The sequence below is a fragment of the Hyla sarda genome, chromosome 1 (genome assembly GCF_029499605.1).
Source record: "Hyla sarda isolate aHylSar1 chromosome 1, aHylSar1.hap1, whole genome shotgun sequence".
Classification (NCBI taxonomy): Eukaryota; Metazoa; Chordata; class Amphibia; order Anura; family Hylidae; genus Hyla; species Hyla sarda.
The window spans coordinates 170,041,598-170,059,451 of NC_079189.1; the positions used below are offsets into that span (position 1 = coordinate 170,041,598).

General features: G+C 43.2%; 1 protein-coding gene across 1 annotated transcript in view; it reads right to left on the reverse strand.

Annotated features, from left to right (window-relative positions):
• FAT4 (FAT atypical cadherin 4) overlaps window positions 1-15,133 on the reverse strand; it is a 245,383-nt gene extending 230,250 nt beyond the window's left edge. Inside the window, exon 1 of the mRNA XM_056563751.1 lies at window positions 9,422-15,133. Within this exon, the coding sequence (XP_056419726.1) occupies window positions 9,422-14,569 (5,148 nt within the window). The 5' untranslated portion in view covers window positions 14,570-15,133. The remainder of the gene's footprint in view (window positions 1-9,421) is intronic.
• Between the last annotated feature and the right edge of the window lie 2,721 nt (window positions 15,134-17,854).

Consider the following 17,854-nt stretch of genomic DNA (forward strand, 5'->3'; position numbering starts at 1 on the left):
ACTATAAAAGTAATTACTTGTTGCCCCATAAAATAACAATTCTTGTAAATAAAAGAACAATTTCTTATGGCATTAATCTGTTATTCCTCCTGGAAATGTTTGAAATGATTGATTTTAACAATAAAGCTACAGCTGTATACAGTGGAGGACAGCCATAGCCCATAATCAATTAGTACTACACATTTTCTCTGTATGGCCCAGATGTGACAGCTTTGTGTTCTTCTTTATCAATAGGATGTATTACTGTCATCTGATACTGTCATCTATGAGTAGATACTGTACACGCTACCGTGTGATTTCCATTCATGACAGATACCACTATGCTGGGGCTAACAGAGCCTAATCTGGCTATTGACAAGAGAAAGAGTAACAGTCTGATGTTCATTTATTTAAACATTTCCAGGAAGAATAGCAGAGGATCAACATGATACAGAGTGAGAAAAAAGATGCTTCAGAATTGTTGTTTCATGGAAAATATAAATGTTTACTAAAGCAGATATGTCAAGAGAGGCCAAAGATTATATGTCATTTCTATGTATTCTGCTAGTGACTGTGTCTGAACAGTGCTGTATTCTCTGGTATGGTCTGCAGTGTGATACTACCTGTATGGACTGGGTAACTAACTATTAGATCAGTGGTCTCCAAACTGTGGACCTCCAGATGTTGCAAATCTACAACTCCCAGCATGTTTGGACAGCTAACGGCTGTCCGAGCATTCTGGGAGTTGTAGTGTTGCAACATCTAAAGGTCCACAATTTGGGGACTACTGCACTCACAGTAAGACAGTATTATTGGTTATATTAGCCCACACCTATCCCTGACTATGTGAGTCAGTGCTTTTAGGTTCTACCCGTTTCTTCCTTTTTGTGTTGATGGAGTGGTTTCAATACTTAAAGGGGTACTCTGGAGGAAAAACATTTTTCAAATCAACTGCTGCCAGAAAGTTATACAAATTAGTGAATTATTTTAATCTGAAAATCTCAATCCTTCCAGTACTTATCAGCTACTGTATGCTGTGTAGTTCTTTCCAGTCTGGCCACAGTGCTCTCTGTTGCCACCTCTGTCTGTGTCAGGTACTGTCCAGAGCAGGAGAAGTTTGCTATGGGGATTTGCTCCTACGCTGGACAGTTTCTGAAACAGACAGAGGTGTCAACAGAGAGCACTGTGGTCAGACTGAAAAGAACTATACAACTTCCTCTGTAGCATACAGCAGCTGATAAGTACTGTAAGGATTAAGATTTTTTAATAGAAGTAATTTACAAAACGGTTTAACTTTCTGGCACCAGTTGATTAGAAAAACAATTTTCTTTTCCCAGAGTACCCCTTTAAGGTAGTGACAATGGGTGGGACAAAATAGTGCAGAACTTGCAGTGTGTGCCTCTATTGTACATGGGTTTGTGTGTCAGGACTAGAGATGAGCAAACTTACAGTAAATTCGATTCGTCACGAACTTCTCAGCTCGGCGGCTGCTGACTTTTCCTGCATAAATTAGTTCAGCTTTACGGTGCTCCGGTGGGCTGGAAAAGGTGGATACAGTCCTAGGAAAGAGTCTCCTAGGACTGTATCCACCTTTTCCAGCCACCGGAGCACCTGAAAGCTGAACTAATTTATGCAGGAAAAGTCATCAACTGCCGAGCCGAGAAGTTCGTGACAAATCGAATTTACTGTAAGTTCGCTCATCTCTAGTCAGGACTGTTTTTTTGTCCTAGTCTGGCCTTGGATGCTTAGAAAAACGTGTGAAAGTGCAGAACAATAACCCAGAAGTAACTGTATGGATATAAAATGGGAAAGGGTATCAGGTAAACTAGTGAAAACAAATGCACTTAGCTTATCAGCTGGTAGATACAGAACAGCAAGGATGCAATTAATCAACAATGGCATCTCAAGTATGTCCAGCGGGTTTATTAAAGTAAAGTGCCAACAAGAACTGCAGAGTGGGAACTAATGAGTCACCTAGCAACATGCCAGCACTGTAAAGAAGGGAGGGACGCCCAGCGTTACAGTACCAGGGTCCAGCACGGATATCTCACGGGGGTACCCGCTGCCAAAAATGGCCCAAACTAGTATGCAGAGTCTTGTATAATCAAAATGAATATTTTGACATTGTAACAATTATACTCATTGAACAATTCAACAGGAAGAGCCCGGTTTCCTCTCGTTCTCTATTTTATTACAAAAGGAAGCCCCGACCATTCTCCTGCTAGAGGCCTCTCCAGGCAGCAACTGATTTACAGGCAGATCTCAGGTTTAGCAAATATAATCTTATGTCTGCCTATAAACAGATGGTTAAGAGAAAAATGCACTTTAGGCTCAGACACGAGGTGGCGGGGATCATCCTAAACAGCAGAGGATAAGATTAGACTTATACACACCAAGAAACACACCTAATGTACAGCAGATAGCAGGGCTTAGCAGCCACGGTGCACAGATAGGCTCGACCAATGTTTGGCATTTCAGAGCAAATTGATTGTTTCGATATGTGTGGTCTGGGAAATCTGCGATGGATTCGGCAGCTAAATGGATATCCCCGGAAATGTCACTACCAGTGTGAACGAGAGAATTCCCACTAAGGGTCTATTCACACGTACAGTATCCTGCGCATATTTGATGTGCAGGATTTAAAGCTGTGTTCAGTCAGTTAGGCTGGGTTCACTTCACCTTTTTCTCTATACGGGACCGCATACGGCTGGGGGGAGCTAAGAACTTGCGCTCCTGTATCCCTGCCGTATGCGGTCCTGTATGTAATTCATTTCAATGAGCCGATCGGAGTGAACCGTTCTGCTCATTTTTTCCCGTATGCGGTTTTCTACCAGACCTAAAACCGTAGTCAACCACGGTTTTAGATCCGGTAGAAAACCGCATACGGGGAAAAATGAGCCGACCAGTTCACTCAAGTCGGATGGAGAAATCGTGATGTGTACGCAGCCTTAAAGAAAAGTCTGTGTTGCCCATAGCAACCAATTCCAGCTCATTTTTACCAGATCGGTGTAAGAAATGAAAGCTGAGCTGTGTTAGTTGCTATGAGGCCATGTATGTGTATTGTGTAAACAATGAATGTACTAAGAATTTCTTCTATAGCAGTGGTCTTCAAATGCGGACCTCCAGATGTTGCAAGACTACAATCCCCAGCCTGCATATTCAGTATACATTCAGATTGCAGCATACCATATGTGAGTATAAAGCACCAACCTATTAGTGATAACTGTAAAAAAGCAACAAGCGACCTGGCTGCCCAAAGCAGTGGTCTATAAAATATGGACCTCCCGATGTTGCAAAACTACAACTCCCAGCATGCCCGGACAGCCAACGGCTGGGAGTTGTGGTTTTGTAACATCTGGAGATCCACAGTCTGCAAACCACTACCCTATAATCACAACATATAAAAACAACTTGTATCCATTCAGGACAGCTATTTGGGGAATATGATCTTGGTGAGTGTCTTCTGCCGAGCGCTTGCAGTGATTGTTATAGACTACAAAATGACACTTTAAATCTAATTTGCGTAATGAAATAATCGCCATTCAGTCCACCATACTGTCTCTAACCGTAAGAGGTTACCGTCACCACAAACTTCATTACATAGATGTTGTACTGTGTAATAAAGAACATAAAAACATGTGCAATTGATCACAGTGTATAATGCAAATAATATTCATGTCTGTGTACTCACTAAGTAAACAGTAAATGCATTGGTTGCAGATATGGTCCGTGAAATCCTGCGCCATTTGGCATACGGTACTGACTTCATATAATCCATGAACCGAGTTAGAACAGGATGCCGTGCTGAACATCTTCTACAGGTTTCATGTACAATCTGTTAGGTGTAGTCTGCAATCCTCAAAGCTGGGAATCCTCATTCAGATTGCAGCACACCATATGTGAGTATAAAGAACCGACCTCTCAGTGATAACTGGAGGAAAGCAACTAGCAATCTGGCTACCCTTACAGCTCCCAAAGAGTGGTCTCCAAACCGCAGCCCTCCAGATGTTACAAAACTACAACTCCCAGCATGTATACTCATACCTCCCAACTTTTGCTTAGAGCAAAGAGGGACAAGCCACGCCCTCAGCCACACCCTAACCATGCCCTAAGCCACACCCCTAACCACACCTAGTCTCCTTTCAAATTCACACAAGGGTAGGTATTTTACAATGCGGATCCGCCAGTGACCCGACCCATAGTGAGCCTACTGCAAAATGGCGAAAAACCACTTGACCCCCCTTGCCTTGCCCACTGGCCTGCTTGGAGCGGCAGATTGCTGCCACACTTGGGGCCTTTGAGTTGTTGTGTGCACTCAGACATGGCGGTGTAGTAGCTGTATCCTTTCCCTCATTGATTCACCAATGTCCAAGCGATATTGCCCGGCTTATCAGCATGTGAGAACATGGCTTTAAATGGGCACTGTCAGATTTAAAAACTTTTGATATGTTGTAAAGCATGCAAAACCAATAGGGTTTGCAATTGCTTTCATTAGAAAACTTTCAGTATTTCATACTGAAAAAGCCAGTCAAACAACTGCCCCCCCCCCCCTGCCTGCTTGGACACATACTAGTCCTGCTGTGTCCATGCATCATCACCTATGTCATGGACACACTTCCTTGATTGACAGCTGTGAGCGCAGGGTTCACAGCTGGAGAAAAAATCCTCCCACTGTCAGCTTGTGTCCCGCTACTGTCAGTGAGGACAAGCTGGGAGTTGTAGTTTTGCTAAAGTTAAGGGAGATGTGAGCAGACAGCATACTGAGGGAGGGGGCGGAGACCTGCACAGTGAGGCCACGCCCCCTCCATTTGAAAGGAATTCAGACTAGTGAGCTAAATTAAAAGTGTAATAAAAATAAATAAATAAAGGTGCTAGACACAAAAAAATTTGAGGTACATGGTCAGGATTAGGTACTGAGTGATATATTTAAAAAAAAAAATTGGTGGATCTGACGGGTACGCTTTAACTCCTTAAGCATACCTGTACGCCCTGAGTCCACTCCCTTTCTATAACGCAGGGCCACTGCATGGCCCCGCGTCATAGCGGGTGGGGCCCAGCCTCTAACAACGGCGGGGACCCGTGGCTAATAGCGATCAGTGCCACGCGCTATTAACCTTTTTGAAGCATTCAAAGTTGATTACTGTGTCTTAAGTGAAAGTAAACTGCTCCTGGCTAGCTCAGCGGGCTGTTCGGGACCGCCGCAGCGAAATTGCGGTGTGCTGAACAACTGGCAGACACAAGTAGGGTCCCTACCTGCCTCCTGCATCACCGATCGCCGAATGACTGCTCAGTGCATGAGATCCAGGCATGAGCAGTCAAGTGGCAGAATCATTGATCAATGTTATCCTATGAGATAACAAAGATCGATGTAAAAGATCAGTGTGTGCAGTGCAATAGCCAGTAAAGTGAGCTATAACACTGCAAAAAAAAAGTTAATAAAGACCATTTAACCCCTTCCCAAATAAAAGTTTGAATCACCCCCCTTTTCCCATTTAAAAAAAAACAAAAACTGTGTAAATAAAAATAAACATGTGATATTGCCGTGTGCGGAAATGTCCGAATTATAAAAATATATTGTTAATTTAACTGCACGGTCAATGGCGTACGCGCAAAACATTTCCAATGTCCAAAATAGCGTATTTTTGGGCACTTTTCATACCATGAAAAAATGAATAAAAAGCGATCAAAAAGTCAGATCAATACAAAAATGGTACCGCTAAAAACTTTAGATCACGGCGCAAAAAATGAGCCCTCATACCGCCCTAAATGCAGAAAAATAAACAAGTTATAGGGGTCAGAAATGACAATTTTAAACGTATAAATTTGATATCATTTTAATCGTATGGACCTACAGAATAAAGAGAAGGTGTAATTTTTTACCGGAAAATGTACTGCATAGAAGCGGAAGCCCCCAAAAGTCACAAACTGGCCTTTTTTCTTCAATTTTGTCGCACAATGATTTTTTTTCCGTTTCGCCATAGATTTTTGGGTAAAATGACTGATTTCATTACAAACTAGAATTGGTGGCGCAAAATCCATCATGTGGATTTTTAGGTGCAAAATTGAAAGAATTATGTTTTTTTTAAAGGCAAGGAGTTAAAAACAAAAGTGCAAAAACAGAAAAACCCTCAGTCCTTAAGGGGTTAAAGGGGTACTCCGGTGGAAAACATTTTTTTTTTTTTTTTTGTTAAATGAACTGGTACCCGTAAGTTAAACAGATTTGTAAATGAGATCATTTCTGCAGATCATCTCAACAGACATAAAGTGCATATAGTATTCTGCAGATCATCTCACCAGGCATAAGGCTCACCTAGCATCCTGCAGATCAGCCTGCAGACATTTGGCCCGGATCCCTGCTGCCATCTGTACCACCCTGATGGGTATCACCCTCTTTTTCTGGTGGACCCTGCTCATGCTGGACTTCGTGGTAGCTGGCCTGCTGGACTTTAGGCTGCAGTTTCAGGACTCTGGCAGCGGCATAGGAGCACACAGCCAAACACTAAAGGCCCTGGTGTACTGGTGGTGCTGCTTCCAGATTGGCTTCTGAACGATCATGTGACCTGCCTCCCTTCGATCATGTGACCTGCCTCCCCTTCTCTGGGAGTAAGGTGTTTTGGCTCTTTGCAGCCGCTTCTGAATTAAACTTCCAGGCTCTGCAGTGTTTCCTTGTGAGGACCGTTCCGGGACAGTGGGACATGACCCCAAAAACTGGAATGTCCCGCTGGATCCGGGACGGTTAGGAGGTTTGTATACTCAGTATACTGTACATTCAGATTGCAGCGCACCATATGTGAGTATAAAGCACTAATGATAACTGTAGAAAATCAACAAGCCATCTGGCTACCCTTACAGCTCCCATAGAGCAGTGGTCTCCAAACCGCAGCCCTCCAGATGTTGCATAAAACTACAACTCCTAGCATGTATATATTAGGATACATTCAATTGCAGCGTACCATATGTGAGTATAAAGCACCAATTTGTTAGTAATAACTGTAGGAAATCAACAAGCAATCTGGCTACCCTTACAGCAGTGGTCTCCAAACTGTGGCCTTCCAGATGTTGCAAAACTACAGCTCCCAGCATGCACAGTCAGTATACATTCAGATTGCAGCTTACCATATATGAGTACAAAGTACCAACTTGTAAGTGATAACTGTAGGAAAGAAACAAGCAATCCAGCTCCCATAATGCAGTGGCCTCCAAACTGGGGCCCTCCAGATGTTGCAAAGCTACAACTCCCAGCATGTCCGCACATGCTTGGAGCTGTAGTTTTGCAATTTCTGGAGGGCCCCAATTTAGAGACCACTAATATAAGATGTCCACCAGCTTTTCCAAACTCCTGACTGGCAGTGCTAGTGACTCGGTTATACTGGAAAGGGTGATACATTGCAACAATCAGACTTACTTTTCAGCCTTTAAAAAAAATTTTTTTTTAAATAAAATAAAATAAAAAAAATGAATAGAATTTAGCTGTTCTTCTGATTCAAACATATACTTCCATAGGGTTCTAAGGTTCACTAAGTTCAGGTATGTGAAACAGTTTCACAGGTCTGAAATGGGTCCAAGATGATAAGGATCAAGACGCTATAATCTGCTAGAAAACAACAACGGACTTTTCATAAAAAATACAGTTTTTCTTATTGCCGGACTACAGGATGCAGATTGGCAAAACGTCAGCATTCATCGTCTGCCTTAAAGGGGTACTCCAGTGGAAAACATTATTATTATTTTTCTTTTCAAATCAACTGATGCCAGAAAGTTAAAAAGATTTGTAAATTACTTCACTTTAAAAATCGTAATCCTTCCAGTACTTATCAGCTGCTGTATGCTCCACAGGAAGTTGTCTTTCTTTCTGGAGTTATTTTCACTCTGAAGACCACAGTGCTCTCTGCTGACACCTTTGTCCATGTCAGGAACTGTCCAGAGCAGGATAGGTTTGCTATGGGGATTTGCTTGTACTCTGTGTGGACAGAGGTGTCAGCAGAGAGCACTGTGGTCAGACAGAAAGTAAATTCAAAAAGAAAAGAACTTCTTCTGGAGCATACAGCAGCTGATAAGTACTGGAAGGGTTAAGATTTTTAAATAGAAGTTTATGGGGATTTGCTCTTACATACTGGAAGAATTACAATGTTTTAATTGAAGTCATTTACAAATCTGTTTAACTTTCTGGCACCAGTTGATTTAAAATAACAATAATAATAATAATAATAATGTTTTCCAGCGGAGTACCCCTTTAAAACCATAAACAAATCAGTATTCATTCTTGACATTTTTAGTCTAATAGGTATGTCTATAATAATGACTAGTAATAATCTGAGCGCCTGCTTGGTCAAGTTCTCCAGGGGGGTGCTCTTATTAATAACACCGGCTACATCTGTCTAGTGTATTCTGAAATGTGAATGCGGCTCCATTGGAAACTCCCAGTAAAGCTATTACTTGTCTGAGATGTAAGGGAAGAAGCCATGCAAACATCAACTTTACCCTCGAACTGAAGATCTTAAAATGCTTCACTAGTAAAACATTTGTTTTTCATTTGAGGTAAGACTTGCGCTTACCAGAAAAAGCCATAACTCGCATGTAGAAGGGCTCTGTAAGCAAAAGAACATTTCTCAGGCTACTGCGACCAGAAAGACTTCAGCATTGGCTAGAAACCTGAGCTCTCCAGAGAAGAGTTTATTCCACCACTGAAAGTTGCAATGAAACACTGAGCACGTCAGCTATTGAACCGGAGTAGTTTCCAGAGGTTTAGTCAGTGCTAAGGACAGTGTTTCCCAACCAGGATGCCTCCAGCAGTTGCAAAACTACAACTCCCAGCATGCCCGGACAGCCGACGGCTGTCCGGGCATGCTGGGAGTTGTAGTTTTGCAGCCGTTGGGGGCACCCTGGTTGGAAAACACCAGCATAGGAGACAGCTGGCCTCAAAAAGCTGCACAATGGCATTTCACTGCAAAACAGAAACGAAGACCTAAGGTGTAACTCCGCTAATAAATGAAATTACGTCCATTAACACGCATAGGATAATCGCCATCTGCCTTAACCCAGACACACGAGAGGTACACAAGCCATGGAGCTGTTAGTAGGGTCAAAAAAATCCATCCGTCATATAAAAAAAAGACACATGGTAGATGGAGGCCACTGTTACAGATTTTGTATTAGAGCTTCATAATACACCTCTATGTCGCTGTCAAGCTTACAATAAGACAAAGTGTACTAAGCTATAATATACACGTAAACACCAAACGGAAGGAAGCTCAGCGGGAGCTGTCATTCTCCTGAGCTGTCCAGCACCCATCAATCTTCCCTTTTACTTACATAGTAAAATTGAGGGATTATAAAGTATAAAAACAGACTATAAACAAGAAGACGCCAAAGCAGACTAAAGAAGGAGTTCAGTAACTCTAATACCAATGCACAGTACAAATGGTAACACAAAAAATCTTACCTCTGCTTTCTGAGTCCTGGGGAAACTGCTTTCTTTCTCAATGGCATACACATCCAGCAGGTATAGCTTTGCTCCGCGCTCCCTGTCCAGAACGGCAGCAGTTTGGATGACACCCGTATTGCGCCCAATGGTGAATAAGCGGCCAACAGTTTTGCCTTCACATTTTACGGAAACAATGAAGTATTCCACTGTAGTCTCTGAGCCTCGGTAACTGGATGCGTCAAGGGATATTACATTTGTACCAACAGGTTCCCCCTCTTTTAAAATAGTTATATATTTTGGCTGGGTAAAGACTGGGCCATCGGTGCCTTGAAGAATAATGGTTAGCTCGGTGGTTGTTCTCTTTCTTTCAAGTCCTAAGTCGGTGGCGGCCACAATAAGGTGGTAGATAAGATGTGATGGAACCATGGCAGAGGCCACCCTTAAGTCCCCGCTGTAACGGTCCACAATGAAAGTCTCAGTGTCTCCATTGACAATTTCATATTCTATCTCCCCATTTGGACCCTCGTCGGGGTCAAAAGCTGTAACTGTGGTCAGGACAGAGCCAATAACCAGAGAAGGATCTGCAGCAAAAGCATTCTGGGAAACAAAGGTAGGAACATTGTCATTGATATCATTAACTAATATGGTTATGTTTTTCAGGGCATATTTTCTGGTCTCAACGGGTACAGCTTGGTCACTGGCTCTTACAGTAAGTTCAAAAAGATTGGAGAACTCTCGGTCAATTTCTGCATTGGTGAAAACGATGCCTCGCACCTCATCAATGACAAAATGACTGCCCCTTGGTTTTTGGTGGATGATGGCATAGTTGAGTTCACCATTGATGTCAGCATCAGGATCAGTGGCAGTCACAGTCAAAATGGAGGTACCAATAGGGACATTCTCAGTTACTGACTTGAAGATGTCTCCGTCTGGAAAGCTGGGTGGGTTGTCATTGAAGTCCCTGACTTGTATGACAACCGACATGGTAGAGGAGCGGGGTGGCCTGCCATTATCTTTCGCTGTGATGTTTAGTTTGTATAAGGACTGTGTTTCAAAGTCCAACTTCTTGGCCAGGAAGATGCTTCCAGTGTTGGGACTAATACTGAAGGTCCCATGGTTATTAGTCCCTGTAATACTATAGTGAATATCAGCATTGTCGCCAGAGTCAGAATCTGTAGCTGCAGCTGAAGACACCAGTTCTCCAACCCTCATATTTTCTAAGACATCTATAAATAGGGCTGACCTGGGAAAAGAAGGCGTGTTATCATTTTCGTCAAGTATATCAATACTTAAGGTGCATGTTGAGGTTAAGGGGGCATTCCCAGAATCCACACCTTGGATGATAATAGAATAGGCAGCTGTGGCTTCATAATCCAATTTCCCTATCAGGGATACCTGCCCTGTGCTGCTGTCAATAGAAAAATGATTTTCCTCATTTCCTTTGATAATGGAATAGCTTATTAGGCCATTATTTCCCTCATCTACATCAGAAGAAGAGACACGTAACACTGGGGTCATGTTGGCTGCTAATTCGGATATACTGGCTTGGTAGAGCTCTTTGGAGAATTTAGGAGAGTTATCATTGATGTCTTTAATGTAGATCTGAACAGTAGCTTGATCTTTCAGTGGTTTGGGTAAACCTAGGTCAGTTGAGACCAGTTTAAGAGTAAATGTGGCTGCTCCCCTTTGTCTCATAAGAGTCTCTCTGTCAAATTGATGCGTGCTGGTTATGTCCCCTGTTATGGTGTTCAGTTCAAAGTCTGGTTGCATAGTTTCAAATGCATACATGATGTCACCATTAGACCCAAAGTCCTTATCCACCGCAAAGACTCTACCAATAAATGACCCACCTCTTTGTTCCTCTTCAAAGTAGAAAACATAGTTTGTGCTATTAAATAATGGTCTATTATCATTGACATCCTCAAGAATTATGGTAACATTTACTGTGGCTCTAAGGGGTTCTACAGCTCTGTCTGAAGCAGTAATAACCAAAACATATATATCTTTCACTTCTCTGTCCAGTTCACTCTTTACATATAACTGTCCATCAGGAAATATTCCAAATGCATCCCCCACATTCCCATCTGTAATATGATATGTAATCTCCCCATTGGCCCCGGAATCTTTGTCAGATGCATGCACTTTAAAGAACCTTGAATTAACTGGTTCAGACTCTAAGAGAGTAACTTCATATGAAATTTGGTCAAAGACAGGAGGGTTATCATTGACATCATGTACAGAGACAGTTAATATAAAGCTGGAAGACAGCTGAGGAACACCCATGTCTAATGCCAAAATTTCTACTTGGTATGATCCAGCATTGACATCTAAGACTCCGGTTATGCTCACTGCACCACTGACTTGATCCACTTGAAACAAGTCTAGAGGGTTCTGTTTTAAGCTGTAAGCAATCCTGCCATTTACACCTTCATCTGGATCAATGGCCTTAGCTTGAAAGATAATGTGACCCGTTTTCCAGTTTTCTACCACATTTACACTTTCCACCGCATGCAGAAAGTGGGGAGCATTGTCATTCAAGTCTTTGACTGTGATATTAACAATGGCTTCACCAGTTACTGCCCCACCGGTGGCCACAATCTTAAGGTGGTAAGAGCCCTGTTCTTCTCGATCAACCACACCTGCTGTCATGATCAGTCCATTGTTCTTATCTATTGTAAAAATCCCCTTTTGGTCCCCTGTAGTTATAAGGTATGTGATATTTGTATTAAGATCCATAGTGGTTGCTGTAACGGTTCCGACATTATATCCTGAAGGCACATTTTCAAACATAACAAAAGTATATGTGTCCTGGGTAAAGGCAGGTGGGTTGTCCTGGGTGTCTAGCACAGTGATAGTGACAATGGCATGATTATGAGATTGTAGGCCTCCTCCATCAGTGGCTAGAATCTTTAGCTGGTAAGCTGTTTTTTCCTCCCTGTCTAAAGCAGCCTTTGTAGTAATAACTCCTGTCTCAGCATTGATTTGGAATTTGGAAGTGTCCCCTACTTTAATGGAATATTTGACTGTGCCGTTTATACCCAAGTCAGAATCAGCTGCCGTCACTGCAATAACAAAACTTGCAGGTGGTTCATTCTCTTGAATGTTGGCAAAGTACTGCACAGGATAAAAAACAGGACTATTGTCATTTACATCCAATAGAGTAACAGTGATTTTAGCTGAGGATGAAAGGGGTGGGGATCCGAGATCAGTAGCCAGCACTGCCAAAGTACAGTTTTCTTGATGCTCCCTGTCCATCTCTGCTCTTGTACTAAGCAGGCCAGATAAAGGGTCCAGGCGGAACAATGCTTGGCATGGGCTTGGGTTATCAGAATCAAGGTAGAAACGGATAGTGCCATTGCTTCCAAGATCACCATCCATGGCCTTTAGTGTGATCAGTTCAGTACCAATAAGGGAATTTTCTGGTATGGAGACCCACTGATGGTTATCCCCTTGAAGGCCAGCAAATGTGGGCCTTTGATCATTTACATCCAAGAGATTCACAAGTAAAGTAGCATAACTTGTTTTTGGTTGAGGGCCTTGATCCCGTGCACTGATATTAAGAAGCAACTGTGGAGCTGTTTCACGGTCTAAAGTGGCTATACTGGTCACCAGTCCACTGTTTTCACTGATGGAAAACCATCCCAGCTTATTTCCAGATACAATGGAGTATCGTAGGTTGGCATTGAGGCCAGTATCCCCATCTGTAGCTGAAACTCCACAGATATAAGAACCAGGTGGTAAGTCCTCATTGATTTCCACTTTACTTTGCGGCTCCTGGAAGACTGGCGGATGATCATTGATATCATTCACATAGATGACAAGGCTAGCCACTGATGACCTTGGCCTAGGATGACCCTGATCAGACACACTTACAGTCAAGTTGTAAGAAGGTATGCGCTCTCGGTCCAGTGCGCTCGCCACTTTGATTAGGCTTAAGTTGGGCACCTTCAACGTCTGTACCTCAAAGTGGCGCTGCTCATTTCCTCCTAGTATAGCCACTGTGACATTTCCATTTGCAGCAGGTGAGTCTGAGTCAGTGACAGTAAGTAGAGCCACCACAGTGCCAACCTGTGCATTCTCATCCACCGATGCATAACGTGAGTTGGCAGGGAAATAGCGGAACTTTACAACAGGATCATTATCATTAACATCAATCAAGGAGACGACGGCTTCAGAGCGGCCGATTAGTGGTGGGGCTCCAAGGTCTTTGGCCTCGATGCTTAGAGTATATTGTTGTTGACTTTCATAGTCCAATGGTTCCCTAATGGTAACAAGTCCACTTTCTGGGTCAATCTGAAAAGGGGTTCCTTCTGCAAGTTGGTATAAAATTGCAGCATTATCCCCTTCATCTCTGTCAGTGGCCTCTACTTTAAGAACACTTGAACCCACAGGAGCATCTTCTTCAACTCTAGCTCTGTACTGAGAACTACTAAACATTGGTGGGTTGTCATTGATATCCTGCACTGTTACATTAACTTGTAAGTGGCCTACTTTTTTGGGTGTACCTTTGTCTTCGACTTCAACCACCAAATAATAACATGGAACAGTCTCTCTGTCTAATGGACCTTGTGACATTAAATGGAGAAAAGCACCATCCCCACTTGGATTAACTGTAATTCCCAATTTGAAGCGGCCATCCTGATTTCCCGACACGATACGGTAAGAGCGGTGATCTACACCATTGGTACCAGCATCGGAATCAGTTGCAGTGTCCAGGATAACTTGCCTTCCTCCTTGTGTATCCTCTTTAAAAGACACCACGATGGAGGGATCAGGAAACACAGGTGAATTGTCATTGATATCCAGGACTGTAATACGAACTTCAGTGGGATATGTCGGCTGACTAGACAGAACAACCAAATTGATAACATCACTGGTAAGACTCTCTCTGTCTATGGTCGAGGTGGTGTATATAGAGCCAGAAGAGGAGTTAATGCTGAACAGTGCATGAGATTCGCTCAGTCTGTAGGTAAACCCTGGTTTAGTGCTGATAGTGCCTACATAGGTCCCTGACGGCTGCTCCTCCAGAACTTGGAATATCTGTCGAGGTTGGGAGCTGCCTGATGCTCCGGGCACAGAGATTAACAAAAGAGACACTAAGAAATGCATGAGTGAAAGTTCATGGGGGTTAGCTGTCCTTACACATAGGGGACTCATGTTGTCCATGCAAGTCCATGCAGGGTATCACAAAGGTGTTAAAGCATCCACTTACTGCGTTCTAGTGAAAGCAATGCATCCGACTGTTATAGGGACAGCACTGAGTGTAGAAAGTGCAGATGATGATGCTGATCTCACTTGTATATCCAGGGGTTTAGTCCAGCCACACATCCCGCAGTGCAGTCACCACTTCAGACAAGTAGAACTAAGCACAGATCTCAGGACTCTTGAGAAGCATCCAAGCACCTTCAGCTGCAGAGACAATGTAGACCTCTGTAAACCATGAGCTTTGTCCATCCAGATCCACATCAGCACAGGACACAGGGATGATGCCCACACATTGCCCGAAAACCTTTAGATGGTCCCCCTGGCAGATGCTTCTTGCATTGTCTGCATAGACGCCCATGCAATCCTCTGCAGCCTGGAGAAGATGTCAAGTCCCCCTTGTAATCCAGCAGTTGAGGGGGTGTCAGGGTTGCCCCAGGAGCATGGCACAGGACATGGGGCTCTGCATAGCTGCGGGTACCAAGCTGTGTGCAGCACAACTGTCTCCTGGTGCCTTCCCTGGAACAAAAAAACTTTCTTCTCTCATTGATCCCTGTTCACTTCAGCCTCAGCTCCCCCTCCCTCCGGGTCCTCCTCTGCTCCTCCCAGCCACACGCTTGTCACTTCCAGAGCCTCCTCAAGAGCCCACCATTGGGCAGCAGCTACTGGAGGGGCAGCCCCTCACATGCTGCCAGAGCTACCCCCTCCTCTCTGGTAATAATACACCTCCAAAATCCAGACAACACACCGCAGTCTCAAGTATACTGCTGCATCCATAGCTGCATCAATGTCCAAGTATAAAAGACAATGCATGTAAAATACAGAGTATAAGTAATAATAATAATAATTATATATATATATATATATATATATATATATATATATATATATATATATATTAACTAAATGACAGCATGCAGTGTTTCCCTCCAATATCCAAGACTGTGCACAGCATCAAAGCTCAGGAATAGTGAAAGCGACATACAGCAGTAGCAGAGTACAAAAGGGGTGGGGGAAGGGGGCATTGTGCACATCAAGCCAAGTAGGCATATAATGTTAGAGTTATTTCTCAAGTATTTCTTCTTTAATACAAGTATTATAACCTTGGAAGATTTGTTTTACGCCGCATGCTCACTTGCACTTACATTTTCACATTTGTTTATTCTTTATTTATTTATCATTTCTTCTACACGTCACCGCGTTTACTTATTTGTAGGTAACAATGCAACTTTGTATTACATAATATAATAATATATAATAATAGTATATAATACTTTAGTATCACTCTCACTTAACCTATGTGTACAAGGGATTAGTGCTGCATTTTAGGGATGATGTTTGCTACCCCTACTATAGAGATATCTTAATATTTGGCTTGATCTGCATAATGCAACCCTAAGAGCAGTGTTTCCCAACCAGTGTGCCTCCAGCTGTTGCAAAACTACAACTCCCAGCATGCCCGGACAGCCGAAGGCTGTCCGGTCATGCTGGGAGTTGTTGTTTTGCAACAGCTGGAGGAATACTGTTTGAAAAAAAAATTGAAAATCTAATAGAAAATAGATTTAGTCTTTAGACTCTGCTACTGTTGTCTGTCGCTTTCAATACAGGATTATGGGGGAGATTTATCCAAACCTGTCCAGAGGAAATGTTGCTGAGTTGCCCATAGCAACCAATCAGATCGCTTCTTTCATTTTTCAGAAGCCTTTTCAAAAATGAAAGAAGCAATCTGATTGGTTGCTATGGGCAACTCAGCAATGGTTCCTTTGGACAGGTTTTGATATATCTCCCCCTATGACCATGATTTGTCAGTCTACCCCAGACAGAATATAACAACCAACCCATACCAACCAATTACAGTACAGCTTTCATTTCTCATATTGCTCTGGTAAAATGAAAGCTGAGCTGTGATTGGTTGCCATAGGCAACCAAGACACATTCGTCTGGCACAGATTGATAAACCTGGGCCTTTGTGCGTTTTTCGATGGGAGTTCATCTGAATTCCTTAGACGTCTAGTTCAGTCTTGACCCGGCCTCTTTTGAGCTCTGCAACCGCTGTATGTCGCCCTCACTACTAGATTGGGGATGCAGTTCATAGTGCAATTTTGACTCAACCCCTTTTGAACGCTGTTACTACAGGTTGCATTGTGGTCACCATTCACAATGATTCCTGTTTTGTTCCCCTGTAAATATTTATCGACTAAGTTTGTCAGTATCACATTTATAATGATAGGCCCTGGGGGAGATTTATCAAGACCTGTCCAGAAGGAAAGTTGCCCCATTGCCCATAACAACCAATCAGATCGCTTCTTTCATTTTGGAGAGGCTTTGTTAAAAATGAAAGAAGCCAGCTGATTGGTTGCTATGGGCAACCGGGCAACTTTTCCTCTGCACAGGTTTTGATAAATCTCCCCCCCAGGGAGTTTTGGATTATGCATTACTAATGGGCATTACTGCCAGATTCTATCATCAATCTGTAAAGACGCTTTACTAGTCGACCCTTTATAGAGGGTATCCGGGGGAAGCAATGCATGACTGATACTCCAATGACAGTCCATGTTTTAAATGTATTGGGGGGAATTTACTAAGACTGGCGCATCTGAGGCTACCCGTGCAGCTGGCATAGATTTCAATTGCACTTTGCGCCTGCTAGCAGGCGTAAGGGTACGTGCAGATGAGCGGATTTACTGCGTATTATACTCTGCGGATCTGCTGCTGAAGGACCTCGGTATGCTGCCTTTACATGTGACTGCTCGGAGCGGCAATACGCCGCTACGAGCAGGCACACTGCGATGTGTGAGTGGCCTTGCACATCGCGGCAGCTCTCAGCCTAGTTCATGGAGCAGGGGGAGCGGCCGCGATGTGTGCGAGTACACCGTGCATGCGCGGCAACTCTCACATCGCTTTAGTGTGTCTACACATAGCGGAGTAAAGGCTGCATACACAGGTCCTTCAGCAGCGAATCCGCAGCGTAAAATCCGCTGTAAATCCGCTCATCTGCACGTACCCTGAATTGTAGAAAATTCAGCGCACCCCATCTCCTCATGAAATCAATGACATTCCTTCTGTGCCCAGCCCCACCCAATTGTCGAGCAAGGTGCAGATTGGCAAAGAGTCAAAAAATGTTCTTCAAACCCCAAACTTGTGACCTTTTGCTGATCTGCACCCGTCACAGACTGTAATACATTACCCCTTTGTGTTTTATACTTTGATTAATTTAATAAAGCTATACACTTTTTTAATTTAAAGGGG